The sequence below is a fragment of the Podarcis pityusensis genome (genome assembly GCF_964106645.2).
Source record: "Podarcis pityusensis genome assembly, chromosome: 16".
In the NCBI taxonomy this organism is placed as follows: Eukaryota; Metazoa; Chordata; class Lepidosauria; order Squamata; family Lacertidae; genus Podarcis; species Podarcis pityusensis.
Genome location: NC_138041.1, coordinates 41,672,721 through 41,689,422, shown reverse-complemented (window position 1 = coordinate 41,689,422; position 16,702 = coordinate 41,672,721). Strand labels below are relative to the sequence as shown.

The 16,702-nt window shown below is 49.3% G+C and overlaps 1 protein-coding gene across 1 annotated transcript in view; it reads left to right on the top strand.

The window, feature by feature from the left end:
* Positions 1–13,249, top strand: part of MN1 (MN1 proto-oncogene, transcriptional regulator) — a 45,554-nt gene extending 32,305 nt beyond the window's left edge. Inside the window, exon 2 of the mRNA XM_080986586.1 lies at positions 8,576–13,249. Coding sequence (XP_080842712.1) covers positions 8,576–8,760 — 185 coding nt within the window. The 3' untranslated portion in view covers positions 8,761–13,249. The remainder of the gene's footprint in view (positions 1–8,575) is intronic.
* Positions 13,250–16,702: the final 3,453 nt, after the last annotated feature.

Below are 16,702 nucleotides of genomic sequence, written 5' to 3'. Positions count from 1 at the left end.
AGTTGGTGAGATATGAAACCATCTTTAATTAGGAGGAGATACTGATAGCAAAGGAGTAGGGTGGCTCCAACATCCTCACACTTCTCAGGTTGCACCGCGTAGCCTCTTGTTAAGTTGGCATGTGCTAATCTCACTGGCTAAGTACACTGGGAGCCCCTGGAGGAGTCTGTGTCCATTCTGCTCTTCTTGAGCATGTGGCTGTCTCTTTGCTTTAGGCAAGCCCGGTTGGCAAGCTCCACTCTCTGTTTATGAAGGGAGTCCCATGTGAGGGGCCTTTTTCATGTTTGAATTGAAAGCTGCCTTTGAACTCCACGTTACTCTGCAGGGAATTGTCTCTTTCACCTAAAAGGCACCATGGGAGAGCTTTCTATGGGAAAACGTCTTTGGGCTGTTGTGGTGACCAGATGTTAGCCACACCCTGCTTTTCAAGCAACATCCAGCCTCTTCTTTTGCAGTACACGAATCTGTGGCTAGGGCAATGTCCCACCTGCAAGATGATGTTCTTAAAAGTTGCTGAAGGTTTTCAATGACTAGCTCTCCAGTGGCTGGGATGGGGGGATGTTGGGGCAGCAAAAAGTCAAGCATGAGAATGGAGGTTGCTGCTGTCCATCCTCTTTGATGGGCTTCCCTTCTTATGGCTCACCCACACTTCTGCCTCTCCCCTGCCTAGAAAGTACAGGGCCATGTGTGCTTTTTGTTTGGCCTGCCACTTTCCCTGGGAAAACCCGCTGTTTACTGCTAAATCTGAACAAACCTCAATCTGCAGAAAAATCAATGGGCGTTTGTTCCGATTCAGCAGTAAACAGCAGGTTCCCCTGAGGGAAAGTGGCGGAAGAAGCAGAAATGTGGACAAGACTTCAATGTCAAGAAGATGGCAGTTTATTTCAGGTGGGCTGGATATTTAAACAGACGCAAATGCTGTCCCAAACCAGTAGATACAAAGTTGAGAATTGGAGGTCGTTTAGGTAACCAGTGCTGAATAGTTTTTGGTTTAGACAAAATACTTGCAGGCCACTGGAGTGCCTCCTTTCAGTTTCTGCTATGGGGTGTGAGAGTAGCTGATTGGCCAGAATGTGAGGAAATGGGTGTGGTCTGCTGGGGGCACCCAGTGCACTCTGGGTGGTGGCTGCTTCTGAAATGCTGAACGTGGCCACAGAGCCTGAAAGACAAATGTTGCCCCATCACAATAGAGGCTCCAGGCATCTTTCCATGGCGTTGATTCATGAGCCTTGGGTTGCTGGTGTGTGTGCTCTGACCAAGAAACCATTGGGGGGGGGGAGGTCCTGATCCAGATTGCGAGGGAGGCTGGGTGGTTGTGTTCATCTTTTGCCCTCTTGGTCATCCTATTCAGAACTGCTTTCGCCGCACCTTCTGTTTGCACTGGGTAGAAAGCTTCTCTGGGGGGACATTTCTGATGGGAGCAAAGGACTAAAACTCCCTTCCTCCATGGCCATGGCCCCAATACAGCCACCAAAAGCCTATACATACAATGTGACAAATCATCACACACAGCTTCTCCTTTAGCTTTGCCTGTTGAGCACGAAAGAACTGTGGCCTCCTTTTGTGTGTGCAGATGTTGGCCTCTGCCTGGAGGGACAGCCTCTGCTTTTCCACTGATGCCTGAAGGTGGACGTGCGAGAGCCAGTAAAGAGCTCCTTCCTCTGTGCCCTTCTCTGCATTGTAAGCCTGTGGGAAGTATCGGGTTTTCTTCTTTTTCCTTTTGGCTGGTAAATGGAAGAGCAGCAGCTGTGCCTTTTTGGCCCTGGGTGCCTGTATGTGTGATGGGGATGAGGTCAGCCACTGCTGGTTTGGGTGCAAATGTAGCCTGTCTTCATGGCACCCTCCCTTTCTTCAGCGTCACAGGCTCTTCCTTTCCAGACCTTGTCAGTCCTCCTCGGTGGAGTCAGTGAGGTTGCCTCCCACCTTTGCTCCTTCCTTTGCCTCCTCCATGCAGTGTCTCCAGCAGGAGAAATTCGCTGTTCGCCCTTCCACCGCTGTTAGGCCAGCCTTCCACTCTGGGTGGAAATACAAACCAAAACGACTTAGTAGGAACATACTCCCAAGGTGTCTTAGTTTCCAGCAGGTCCCTGCTATCTGCTGGTATCTGGTTTTCTCGGCAAAAGCCAAGGGTCAGCAGCTCCTTTCCAGCTTTTGGAGCCTGAGAAGCAAAACAAACATCCTTGCAACATGGCCTGATACATGCTCTCTTTAGAATCTCAGGCAGCACCTCCATTAATCATCCTGTCGGTGAAGGAAGAGCCTTTGAAGATTAGAGGACACTTGCCAGGGCTGACAAGAGCTGCTGCAGGAAGGGCCAGGCACAGAGGAGGCGGCATTAAGGATAAATGGGCTCCTTCCCAATGCAAGTGTGTGCATTCATGTGGGGGGGGGATCCCACCCAGGTTTCCCTCCCTCTCCCGTCTCCATAGTGAGTGATGATGACTGCTAATACTTCAATGACTGGAGCAGGGGAGAATGTCCCACTATGCATCACCACAGCATCTGCTAAAGAGCCTTTTGCTTTCTCTAGAAAAAGTGGTTTTTGCAGAGTGAGTGGCATGGCTATAAAAATGCTTCTTCCTGGCCTTTGGAGTGCAGCCAGTTCCTAGGCAAGCCAAGTGTCTCATGCCATGATGCTACTGTTTCAGATGTGTCTCTCGTTGTGGGCTTAAGACATGCTGAGCATACGGGAGGATCAGAAACCCAGATTTTGAAGCATGCACTTACTTAGGAGCTGTGTGTGCCTCCTTGAGCACTGGCCAGAGGTGCAGCAAAAGCATCTCCATCCAGCAGCGGGAGGCTGAACAACTGGAGGGGGGAAATGACCCATGCAAAATGGTTTTGAATGGCTACAAGTCACGCTGACTGTATGCCACCTCCAAGAGTCATGGTCTGCCTCTGAAGACCAGTCGCTGAGGAACATGCGGGGGGCTGGGCTGTTGCACTGCTGTCCTGCTTGTGGGCTTCTCAGAGGCCTCTGGGTGGCTGCTGTAGGAGCAGAAGGTTGGGCTCCTCGGGCCTTGAGTCCATTCCTTCAGGGAGGGAGGGAGGAGAGCCTCTTGGAAGGAGCTTGTGGGAAGGAATGTAGTTTCTGCTGCTGTTGTAAATGGAGAGGAGTGTAAGCTTCTGCTTCCAGTTTTAAAAATGGTGTGGTCATTTCAGAAAGTGCTGTGTGGGACAGTGGTGGGTGAGCATGGCGCATCTCCTTTGCCTGGCATTGACCGTGACCCCTTTGCGGATGAGCCTTTCTGTTCAGTTGCAAGAGCAGATTGCTCCATTGGTGTGAAAGGCAGCGTGTAGCTTGTGTCGGTGTTCTGTCCTCTGAGTATTCTGTGGTGTGCACAGATGCACAGTTAGGTGTCCAAACCAATATGTCAAACTGTCACGGGGGAGACTTAGTGAAAAAGATCTTGTCCTAAGGCAGTAATTTTAATAGCGAGATGCAGCAGCAGCAGCAACAGCAGCAGCAGCCCTGGAAGCCACTCCCACTGGGGAGCGCTTGGCCTTGTGCACCAAAGCGCATGACGGGGGGGGGGAGGAGGAGGAGGAGGGAGTCTCCCAGAAGATGGGGCTTGAGCCTTCAGCCTTAACCTTAATCAAGGAGCTTCACGGTTGGCTGGCCACAGAGGGCCGAGTGCCATCGGCCAGCCCCACGCTGGGCTGGGAGGATGCAACTCTGGCTCAGCCGACGACTGCGTGTAGCTGCAGGGCTTTGTCAGAGCCTTCTGAGAGGTGCAAGGGATGAGCCTTGAGGCAGGTCTCTTCCTCCTGCGAGAGCAAATTGACAGCGCTGGATGGCCAGACCTTGACCAGGCTCACAGTTGCTCCTTGGTTGTGTGTGTGTGCATGCGCCTGTGCTTCTGCCGCCTCCCCCCCCCCCATCACTTCGGAAGAAAGAGACGGCTTCTGGCCTTCCTGCCATGTCTCCTGTTGCCTTCATTAAGCTGCTGGTAGGCTCATAATTCAACATTCCTTGCAGGTGGTGATGTGTGAGATGCCTTCTTTGCTGGCAGGTGATATTTCTGAGGACTCGTGGCCTTGTGTGCTGTGCCTGAGGCTCCTTCTGAGGGCAGGTGCTCTGAAGAGAGAGGCAAGGCCTGGCTCTCTCCTGCACCCTGTCCAGTTTCCCTCCTGGTAGCGGCAGCACTGCCTCTTGACTGCTGCCACAAAGAGTGCTAAAGCAGAGCCCCCGTCCCCCTCCCCACTGAGCATCCTGGCCCAGGGTGTGCCTGGACTCTTTGTCCCCACGTCCTTCTCTGTGCCGCTCTGCCTTGGCAGACCCCACCCTGAGAAGAAAGGGTTTGTGGGCTTGTCTTTGGCCCCACGTTCTTCTTTGCAGCCCCGTGGCCCCAGCATTTCCTTGGCTCCTTGCTTTCCCGCCCCCTGCCTCATTGTCCCGCTTCCTTTGGACTCCCTGATCCTCAGCCAGCGTTCTGGCCCCTCCCTGGAGCTCCCCCTTGCTCCCCCTCTGTGGCTGCCTTCTGGCTTCCTGGAACGTCTTCTCACCTCCCTTTCAGCCTCCTCTGCTGATGCTGCTTGTCTTCACCTGCCTAAGCCTCTGTGAGAGTTTTCTCCAGCCCAGCTGACCTTTCATTCTCTTACAGAAGCTGGCTGTTGGCAGTCTCATGTTTTTAGAAATCTTCACTGAGCATGTCAAAATATCCCTAAGAACGCAGGAAGAATCCTGTTTGGATCAGGCCAAAGGGGGCCCATGTATTCCAATGTCCTGCTTCCCACTCAGCCCCCCTGATGTCTCTTGGGGGGGGGCCCTGCCCCTCCCACAAGCAGGATATGAGTGCACTAGGCATCTCCCAGGTTCAGTCCCCAGCAGCTAATATTCAGGGCCTGTGGGAAGGTAATCGTGACCGGTCGTCTTTGCCTCTGATATACCTTGTGTGACATCGCAGCTGCTCAGCTCCTTGCTACTACAGGCATTCCTGCCACAGAACCCTTCAGTGCACTAAACGAGGTGGCAGGGAAAGGAGAGTGCAGGTGCTGTTTAGAAATGCCACAGAGCTGCTTGCTGTGGTGGAGAAGAAGGCAGAGAGGATACTGAGAAGGCCGACAGATGGACCTCCTTCCCCTTTGCCATTGATGTGGCCAGACTTTCATGAGGCCACATTTTTGGTGGGATCTTTGGCTTGAGCGGCACAATCAGTATGGATCCTGTCGCTATAGTCTGCCAGCACTGATGGAGGCAGTTTTGTGTTTATGTGGGACCAAAAGCTCCATGGGAGGATCAGATGGGAGGTTTGCACAATCCCCAGTGAGATCAGGGCATAAGGTTTTTTAATAGCAAAACTTGCTGCTGCCGCTGTTTTCAGCCATCTGGTTAGTGAGTCTGAATAGGCACCCCTAGTTTGTGGATTTCTCTATCAAGGAGGGGAGAGGCCTAGATTTGGTGGAGTGGTGGGATGGAAATATTAAAAGAAAATAGTAAATAATAGCTGCCAGTGTTGAGCAGACTCCAAGGCTTAACCTCCCTATCTCCCATTCTCTGGGAAACCCTCATACAAATATCCACCAAGCCAATTCACTTAAAACCCAAGACAGGATTGTGCCGTCAAATTTGGCACAGTCTGATGTTCTTGTGATCTCCTGAGCTCCAATTAGGACCATGAAGGAAAGGAAGAATGGACTAGATCAGTTGGGGCCCACGTGTGTTCCTTGGCTGTACAACTTGTGCTGATTTGAACTCATCTCTCACTCATGAGACTCGGGCAGGGTGGTATGGTATTTTAAAAGGTACAATATATAATAATGAAAAATGACCTGTATTTATTTAACTTTGTCACCAAGACAGAAGTGTCTGCTTAGAAAACTCTTGCATTGTGCTCAGGCTAATCTCTTCAAGGCTGTAGGGAGCTCTGGAACTGCAAAGCGGCCTTCAAGGGGGTGCTTTCCTGCTTTTTAAATCTGATGACAGTGTGAACTGCTGTGTGTGTGTGTGTGTGTGTGTGCGCGCGTGTGTGTGCGCGCGCGCGCAAAAGAGTCTGCATTTCTAGGCCTGAGTCCAGGCTTTCCAGGTCTGGGTCCAGGAACTTTTATTTTTGCCCTAGTGCTTTCCCTGCAAAAGCCCACTCTTTAGTGGTGAAAACAATTCCACGGAAAACCTGAATTGATTGATTCAGCAATAAATATTGGGTTTTCCTGGGGAAACCAGTGGGGCAAAAAAAAAAGTGGACAAAGAAGGTGTGTGGATGCGCCCTTAGTTTTGATAAAGGGAGGCAGTTCCTAAGCTCCACAGGAACCAGGTTTGTTATTTTAGAGGCTGGATTATGGGGGGAAAACAGCAATAGAAAAAATAGCTTCTTGGGAATCTCAGCTTTTCCTTTCCAAGTTTCTATCCCTTATGGCTAAAAATGTATGCTTGAAATTGTGTGCACAGTCCTTGGGGGAATTCTAGAAGCCAGAAGCCCAAACCTGATGTTACCTATATTGTGCAACTGTCACCATTCACATCCGTTCGCCATCTCCCCTGGGAATGTCTAGTTGAAGCTGACATGCAGCGTGATGCCATTGTGTTCAGCTTTTCCCTGCCCTTGCACCACTTAATTGGCTACTGCTGCCTATGTATTTGGATTGGGGGGGGGGATGCTGAATGCTGAACTCTACGACATCATGTCATGAGTCTGATTCAGCTGTTGGAAGTTCCCAGGAGAGGTAGGGGCCAATGCAGACTGGCCATCTGCACCAGGGAAAGTCCCATTCGGCCCAAGATGGCAGCTGCATAAGATTTCCAGTAGTTTGGGGATAGAGGCAAAGACACACACACACACACACACACACACACCCCGCCGCAAGACAATAAAGCAAGAATAAATTATGTAGAGAGAAAACAAAATAAGTTATGCAGAGTAAGAGAAATTTACTCTTTCCTTGGCACAGAGTTTGGTTTTTCTGGGTGTGGCAGTTGCCATTGTTTGTGTGGTGAGTGTGCAGCCTGTGGCTTAGGGTGACATTCATTATTTGGAACCCCAAGAGACTTTGGATTTCCCATCTTGAGGGGAGAATAGAGGCAGGGCAGGACCTGCAGTTGCTTTCAAAGGCAACCTGGGATGCAGGCAGCTTCTTTCTCGTGACCATGTGCTCCAGGTAGGGATAAGGGAGAAATCTGATTGGTTTGCATTTAAAGTTTGATCTGTGGAACTGCGACTGTTACAGATGCAACATAATGCTCATTCTCCACTTGCAATAAATCAGTCTTTTACTGTGGCAGCACCTACACTTTAGAACTCCCTGCCTGCTTATAGGCATGTGTCTTTGCTGCATTCTTTCAGACCCTGCTTAAAACCTTTTTGTTTAGTCAAGCCTATCCAGACATGTAGTTAAATGCATTTTGTCTTTCTTTACCTATTGCAGATTTTAAACGCTTTCATACATGCTTGTTTAAAACTTCTTCTCTTTTTACTGAGAATTTTAATATTTTATTTATATTATAATAAACTGCTTAAAGGGGCTTCCCCTGCACAATCAAGCGGCATATAAATTATGTTGTTAAAATAAAGGTGAACCTACCTACCAAATTCACATGAAACAGCCATCCTTTTACATCCACACTTCTCCAAATTTTGCAATGCAGTTCTCTGGTCAAGTAATGTGAACAAAAATGAGTAATGCTAGCCTGCGTAGGAATGCATGTATTAGTGAAAATGGCTTTGCAGAAATGTACATATGGTAAAATTCCATACAAACATTAGCAGAAATCCACTGATGAATTTTCATGAGGACTTTTTTTTAAAAAGCAAACTAATGAGAAAATATGGAGAAATGGACAAATTAGAAAGTGAAATTGGCAGATTTGCCCATCCCTCATTTCCAGTACCGTCTGAGTTTGGTCTTCAGGGCAGGGGTGGTGGTGGATTAGGCTGGGTGGGGAGCGGATGGGCACCCGTGTTTCTGCTTCTCTCTCACCCAGAAAGTGCCGTAATTCATCACTGCTAGCATAGCCTTTTGCATAATAATGCCAGGTTGTGAAATGTTTGCTTTTTACTTTGATACCTTCAGGGTTTGCTGCCTTGAGATATGGGTATTATTGTCAAGTGTGTAACTTCCTGCATTTATGCAGCAAGGTTCTGCTTAGCCTTTTGTCCCTAAAACTAAAGAAATCTGAATCACTTGCACTGTATCTTTAATCTCTTTATTAAACTTCCTTTAATAAAGAGATTAAAGATACAGTGCAAGTGATTCAGATTTCTTTAGTTTTAGGGACAAAAGGCTAAGCAGAACCTTGCTGCATAAATGCAGCTTCTGATTTATTTGATTTCTATAAATTTCTATAGCACTGTACCAAATGATGCACAGCTTGGGGCGACAGAACAACTCCTGTGGACCCTTTGGCTCCCTCCCTCCCACTCCTGCCACATTCCCCTTCCACCCTTCCTTCCTGACAGATGTCATTGACTCCCCTCCTCCTCCTCCCACATTCCTTTCCCTTCTTCTTCCGAGAACATCCCAACTGCTTGAGGCTGCCATCAGAAGCCTGAGAACATTGTGCATTGAGTTATTTCTGTTGTTGCTGCTGCTGCTGCTGCTACACTGAGCTGACCATAACCTCTCTGTCTACCCTCTGCAGCCCACGACCTCCCCTCAAGCAAGTCCTCGGCCGCGGCACAGAGTGGCAGCCATTTGCAGTGCCTTTCTGTCCACTGCACGGACGACATGGGCGAAGCGAAGGGCCGGACTGCGGTGCCAACGTGGAGATCCCTGCACTCGGACATCTCTAACAGATTTGGGACTTTTGTGGCTGCCCTGACTTGAAGAAGAAGTGGGGGGGGGGGGAGGATCTTATCTTTTCTTTTCTTTCTTTTTTTGTTTAAAGGGCCACTCCTGCGAGTCGGACTCTTTTTCTAGGTTGGTACCTGCTTAGCGGCATAGAGACTGGAAAGGGTTAATTTAAAATAAAGCTCACCTTGATTTTTTAAAAAACATCTCTCACCATGGTATGTTCCTACTGCTTAACCCATCTGTAAGATGCGTCTGCCTGAAAGATGGGTGCCCACCCACAGGAGGACTGATCTTGGCTGCCTGGCTAGCTGAGGCCTTCCTTGTCTCTCGGTATGTTGTGATGAGGCAAGACGGTTTTACTTTGTACACATTCCCCCGCCATGCTTTGTTCTGTCCTGATTAAAATGCTCCTCAAAGTGAAATTGCCACCCTAAAGCCACCGAATGGATGATGAGCTTTTGTGTATCTCCTGCAAGCCAAATCTGTAATGCTCAGTCCAGGATTCGGCCTGTGCTGTTTCTTTCCGGAGAGCGAAACTAGGAGGAGAGGGGGAAGGGGGGATGCAAGCTGCTCCCCCCCCCCCCATTCCTGCTGCCTGTCTGCTTTTTTGTCACAGAGTCTCATCCCCATTCTTCTTGGAGCAGCCAGAGGGCCAGGCAGAGCCACTTGCCCAAGCAGGGGACAGAGCTGTGTCTCTCCGTGGCAGCTTCCCTCCAAGGGCACCGATTCTCACCCAAGGCCTGTGAGCAAGCAGAGGGTGCTTTTCCTTCTTCCTCGCTCCTGATGCTGCCGGCCACCTTGGGGAGGGACAGAGTTTGTCTCGGCTGGGCTCAGTGTTGTTCCTGGTTGTGTGACAAGTGTATGCTTCCTTACAGGCTTGCATTGCTAAAGCAATTGAAACAGGGATTTATTAAAATTCATTTTAAAAACCTATTGTCATCCTGTGGAACTGGGCTGAGGCAGCTGAGGGCAGGAGTGGCTGCTGAATCCTTCGGGCTCTTTTAGGGCAGGGCTAAGCTGTGACCCTGTGGCAGAGCCGAAAAGCTGGGCAGGCCCCACTCTCTACCGTGCTGCTGGAAAGTGCTAGTTTCATTGGTGGTCCCCCCCCCCACGTCTCTGTCCAATGAAACTAGCATTTGCTGGAATCCACTGGCCATCATCATTTGGGGCAGATTTAGCACAGGCCAACCAACCATTGGCTGGAGTCTAATGGAGCCCCCGGTTTTTCAAGGAGTGTTTCAGAGCAGCGCATCCTGTGCCATTAACCCAGGGAACCCTAAAAAGAGATGTCACGCAAGTCGTTTCCCTCCCATCACTTTTAAGTAGCATTGGCACTACTGAGTGGCTTTTTCCAGTCCCTCTGCCTCTAGGGTTTGAGCAACGCCAGCGCAAGACATTCTGCCCCCTGAGGCAAAGGGGCTTTTGAAAGAAGAAGGTAGTCTGAGGTTCTGCAGAACCTCCCGGCTGACCATGCCTTGGTCTGGTGAAGAATCCTGGGGAACCTAGGTAATTTGGCAGACTGGGGCATTTGGGACCAGGGGATCCAAATATTTTCTGTGCCTCTGCCATTTTCCAGTGTCCAAAAATAGCTCTTAAATTTTAAGAGTAGCACAAGCGCTCTCTGGGGCCACCTCACTAGAATATGTCACTGCAGAAGGACCTTGCTCAGAGCAAGTCCTGGGTGGTCCAGTGCCACCAGCAAGTCCTGTGGGAGCACTGCTGGTCCATTTGCTCCTGGGGCACTAGGTGGTGGGCATGTGCAGAGCAGACTGCCATAGGGTGTGCACATTTGCCACCCCTCCCAGTCCACTGCCTGAGGCAACAGTTGCTGGGTGGTTAACAAATGGACTGGCCTTATTTGGGCAAGTGTGTGTGAGAGAGAATTTGGAAAGGCCCTTAGAAAATGCCAAAAATGTGTTGGTAAGGCCACATGAGATTTAGAAAGCTGCTTGAGTGATGTGGGTGTCTGCCACAGTCTGCAGTTCCTTTTGTGATCCAGTTCCTGCTGCTTCCATCTGTGCACTTCAAGGGCTCTCCTGTCTGTCTGTGCCTCCCACCCTCCTCTCTCTCTCTCATGCCCACATGAGACCCCTTCTCCCCTCCCATGGCACTAATACTCCATGGGCCAGAAGAGGCAGGCTGAGCATGATTCGCAGGCTGAACACATTTTGGATTCAGAAGGGTTAATTCCATAGCCAGCTTTAAAGCAGGGTGCCTGTTGTTTTAGCTACTTGAAGCTGTATGGGCAAGTGGTCACTGGCTGGCATTGCCTTGATTCTCTGAAGGGAGGATCACAGCAAAGGGAAACCCTAAGGTGTCAAGGACTTGTTGGTCTTCAGATCAGCCGTCCCCAGAAAGAGCCTGTTAGCTTCCACCTGTCTCGGCCATTGCTTTTCAGGCACAGGCTGTTGCTGCAGCTTGATCTCCTCCCAAGCCCTTGGGGGGCCCCCAACCATAATACTGTAAAGCCGTGTAAATGGTGAGGTAATGGGGATGGAAAGTTGTGGAGTGGGAAGGCACCTCCTCTGCCTGCTTTTGGGCAGGGTGTATTGCATCTAGGAAGCAGCAGTCCCCAGCAAGTCTATGTTCTTTGCTGTTGGCCTTTCCTGGGATGAAGGAAAGGCCGTTTTGGGCTCTGGGCAAGGCAGTTCTTTCAACCTTGGCCTCACTGACTGCATTTTCCTAACTTTCTGTTCTTCTTCTGGTTAGTTTCCTTTAACTGGAGGAGGCCGCCTCCTCTTTCTTAAACCCAAGAAATTCAAATGAAGGCATTTTAAATGTCTACTCAGATTTGTGTGAAATTATTTTCATGTAGCTAAAGCTAGATTTTACATTTTCTTCTTTTCTCCCTGCGAGATTTGCAACTCCAGGCCAGCCAGAGAGTCTTTGGTCCCTTCCACATGACCTGTTCACTGAGCATTCGTTCTGACTTGTGTCCAGGATGGGTAATGGACATGGTGTCATCCAGCAATCATCCCATGCTCTCCTGTGTCTTGGCCATTATGCTCCTTCTCCTGAAAAGTCTGGTTTTAAGGGAATTTGTGGGAATTTGTTTGTGACTGAATCCCCCTCCCCCTCTGTTGCAGGAGGCAGATCAAAACACTGCCTACAGGAATGACCTTGTCCCTCCTTGCTGCAGGCACATTGAAGAGAAGGAAGCAAGGCCTGCTGGGCAGGAGATCTGCTACTCAGAAGGGCTTGGGTTTCCACCCTTTGGTGCCTGCCACCTCTGGGCGATGGGCCTGGGGAGCAGAGCTGGAGGAGCCCCCCCCCCCCGAGACCATGCAGATGAGCTGCTGCCTGGAGTCCCAGTCTAGGAGCACTGTTGGCCTGGGGACATTCCCATCAAACCACAAAAGATTATTTTAAACAACATTAATTTGTTTTCTTTTTAAAATTATGCTTTCTTGAACAATCAACACAACTGAAATTTTAAGTGTTTAAAGAATACGAAAATTATTAAAGAATAAGAAATTAATAATGATAACAAAACAGGAACTTTAAAAACCATCCAGTAGATTAAACTCTCATTCAGGCAATTTGGTGGGGGGGAGAAAGTTTCCAAATTGAAATCTTTTTCATTGCCAGAAAGTACTTTTGCAGCTAAGTAAATGGATCTCAGCAAACCCCTGCTGACAGCTTCCTGTTTGGTACCCACCCCATGCAAGTTGGAAATCACAAGAAACTGGCTGTAGACCCTCGTATTGGGGAGAGATGGCTGATAGGTTGCTTGCCCTAATTGGCACTTGGGCAGGGAGGATAGTCTGCTTTCATGGCAGCCAGAAAATCCTCTCCAAAGCTGGATGCTCCACCGACCAGCCTGGCTATTCCTTCTGAAAAGCAGGGCTTCTGTCAGAACCGTAATCAGGTTAATTTGCTCTGACATTGGTCTGAGTCTCTGCACACGCAGAACCCTCTTTCCTTGAATTCTTAGATTTCACCTCACTTCAGTAGGAAGTCCGGAACTGTTCAGCAGAATTATTTCTCTTACGATGAAAACTGACCTACAATAAACCAGAAACATTGGACAACTCATTTCTGCAGAGAGATTCTAAGATGAAATTTCAGGGGACTCCCACTTTGCTGCTTTGTCTGTGTTCACCACCCCTAAAACAACTGCAGCTTTAAAAACGGTTTTTAAAGACAAAATGATGCTATTACTTTGTATTGAATCGACTTCCTTAAAAAGAAATCCCTTCCCCAATCCCTGACAAATCCTTACTGCATAGCAAATTCAGCCTGACAAACATTATTGCACATGTAAGATATGAATGTGGAGGGCAATCTGTAATCTACCCTTTCCCCTCCCTCCTCTCGCCCCCCTCCCCTTTCTGGAATTTTTGTTTAAATTCATTTCTCAATGCTTGGTTGGAAGACTGTGACAAAAGCTCATGAAAAGTGAGTGTTATTTTTTCTTTTTTTAAATATGTAAAGTGCAGTCTTCTGTATTCATGCATATTGTATATATCTGTATATGTTTTACTGAGCAACTAAATAACAATAAATATGATGTTAATGGTGACTATTGGATATTTTTGCCTTAAATTGTGTATATCTTCTCTCCTCCTCCTCCGATGTTTTGGAGTGCTGCAGGGAGCGTGTTTCTTTGTCCTATTCTCTGCTTGTTGGCTAGCTTTGCCAAAAGAGAGGGGCAAGGGCAACATGCGCTCGCTTATCCAGAAGGGCTGCGGTGGTCTGGCCAAAGCTCATCTCTGCCTCTTGTGGCCCACAAGGGGGGTGGGGCCCTCCTCCCTCCCAGCTGTAACATGTCAACACCCTTTCATAATGTGCTTGTTTGAGACCAAATGTTTCCAGCTTCTCCTCTCTAAAGGGGGCATCCCCTCTCTTTTTCACTGCCACCCACATCTGTGCCAATCAAGGAATGCCATTTTGATGATTTTAACCTTTTCTTTCCGCAGATCTCCAAGAGTTATAGCGATGCCATTGCTGTTAGCATAGCAGGCGGGCCAAATAAAGTAAAATCTGCAGGGCAGGTGTTTGCAGATACTGGGATCCATTGAGATCAAAGTGGTGAGGCAGAGTGGGAGCAGGAAAGTAGAGATAAGACGTGTCTCTGATGGTTTCTCTTGCAGCAGCACCCGCATCCCTCCTAGATCAGACTAAAGGCGTGTCCAGCCTCCCCTTCCCTACAGTGGTCAAGCACATGCTGCCAGCAAACCTACAGACAAGACATGAGCACTATCGCCCCCTTGGGCCTGATCCAGCAGGCCTTTCTTCCGTTCTGGAAGTAGCGCACAGCAGTCACAACTGTAGCCTTGGAGAGGCTTATTGCCCATGAAGTTGTCTAATTGCCCTTTGAAAAGCCAACTTAAGTTGGTAGCCACCATTACAAAGCAAGCAGGTTCCATCATACTTCCTCTCAGTCTTGAATATCCCTCCACATACTTTCATGGGATGACCTCAGCTTCTAGTATTGGGATGGAGAAACCCAAAATGTCTCCATCCACCTTCTCCACACTATGCATTGCTTTATGGACCTCTATCTTGTGCCCCCTTCGTTGCCTTTGAGGAAAGAAACAAAAAACTAAAAAAGGTTGTTGCGTTTGCTGCTGTCTTGGACCAGGACGATCTCCAAAATGCCTGATTCAGTTGGACAGGCTCCTCTCTGGAGGAGAGGAGGACAAAAGAGGCCCTTTTGTCTGGGCTATTTGGCCTCTTTAGCCTTTATTAGAAGACCTAGAACCTCTTTAGTACAGTGTGTTTGATAAAGGGTGGAACTCCTTTTAATATGCAGTAACTAGCAAAATGCAGACATTGTGTAAATTTGGGGGCTAAGGGCTAATCCTTTTGTTTTCCTCCTGAAAAACCTGTGGGATTTCCGCGGATTGACGTTTGTGCCAATTTAGCACTAGAGAGCAGGTTTTCCATGGACAGTGGCACGGCAAAGGGGAAACTGCTCAGACAGGTGCTTTCTAGCAATGGGACAAGCAGAAGTGTGGCTGAGCCCTGAGTCTGTCTACAATTTTCCTCACATCCCTCCAAGTCCCAACCAGTTTTGGAGGCAATCCAGGCAGGCATGTCAGTGGGATGGATGGGGTCCAGTGGCTTGATAGGCATGCAGGTCATGATCTGCACGGATCAGCGGAGGAGAAGGCCCTCTGTCTCTGTGTGAACACCTGCCAGCGAGTGAGCCAGCTGGTGTGAGGGGGCCTGGATTGAAACATTTTAAAAAGAAATGCCCCATGGAAATCTCCCCCTAATAGTTGTGAAGAGCAGGTTTGCTCTGTGCCTGTTTGGTCCCCTGTTTCACGTGCTGCTAACTCAGGATGGGCATCTAGTCTCCTTCCTCCCAGGGGCATAGGTAAAGGGACCCCTGACCATTAGGTTCAGTTGTGGCCAACTCTGGGGTTGCGGCGCTCATCTTGCTTTATTGGCTGAGGGAGCTGGCGTACAGCTTCCAGGTCATGTGGCCAGCATGACTAAGCATGGCAAACCAGAGCAGCGCACGGAAACGCCGTTTACCTTCCTGCCGGAGCGGTACCTATTTATCTACTTGCACTTTGACGTGCTTTCGAACTGCTAGGTTGGCAGGAGCAGGGACTGAGCAACAGGAGCTCACCCCGTTGTGGGGATTTGAACCGCTGACCTTCTGATCGGCAAGTCCTAGGCTCTGTGGCTTAACCCACAGCGCCACCAGGATTTATTTTAGGGGGCAGGCTTTGTGTGGAGGGGGCAGAACTGAGTTATCTACAATGCAATTGGATAGTTAAGTGTTTTTATTTATTTAGGGGGGCAGCTGCCCCACCCCCCTGCTACACCCACGCCTCCTCCCTACCAACTATCTCTTCTTTGAGTGGGACTGCCTTCCTTCTGCAGAGCGGGGGTCGGGGCAGGCAGCTGGCCTTCACACCACCATTGGTCTATTGGGCGGCTGGTGCCTCCATGTTGTTTATGCACAGTCAGGTACATATTGGTGTGTATCTAATGTGGGTCTCCTGAGGGTCCGTTAAGGGCCCTGGTGTAATTGTGCCTCCTGTTTGCTGATGGGATGATAATTTCACTGCCTGCCTTTTTGCAAACAACCCCGGTTTCCCAGTGCACGACCCCTGCCACGGAATCCTACCTTCTGAACAAAAAGTCCCGTATTCCCAGAGAGGCTGTGCTTTGGTGAGGAGCCTGTGGGGATTTAATAGGCTGAGGTTAACTGACACAGAATCTTCTGCTCTGAGGTTGGGGGGGGGGCAGCTGCTCTCCATGCCCTTTTATCCTCTGCAAAATGCACCCCCACCCCACCCCCACCTTTCCCATTATAATGCTGGGATTCTTCTAGCCTGCAAGAAAACTTTGCTGTGTAAATTTGCTCTTTGTGAAGAGCTCTTTGTTTAACCGCATTGTGAGAATTTTCTGGGGACAGAGAGGAGCTCTAGCCCCTGCCCCCCCACTGAATAAAATCCAGCACATTACCACATTCTTCAATAAGTGCAAGGCTGCAGGGAGTTGGACGGCCCTACCCTGCAGCCCTCCTCCTTCTTGGTGGGGCTTTTTTCATTAACCCCCTGCTGCCTAACCCAAACACACAGCAATGTTTTGTTAGCGCCCCAGGACAAGCAGAGGCCTTTTGTGGCTGGAGGAGGGAGCTGGGTCTGGAGGAGGCAGCAGCTACAAAATGCGACCCTGCGTTTTTGAACAAACTGCTTTTGGTGGGCCTGATGAAAATACAAGAGAGGGGCAAAGGCTAGAACTGAGGGGCTCACCAAAGCCAAGTCACAGCTTCTGAATCGCAGCAAAGGGAGGCCCAGGGGTGCAACTTAGGGAGCAAAATGGCTTTCTGCAGAGGTGAACCCAGTGGTCCCATAGGTGGTTGGACCTTGCATTTTTACACTGCTGTACACGCCAGAGAGCGGGCAGGGATGCATTTGCTTAATGTGCACTCCCTGATTCCTCATTCTGTGCCTGAAACCTCCCCCTCACAATGCTTATTCTGTAAAGGTGTCATTTGCACATGTGCTGTTCC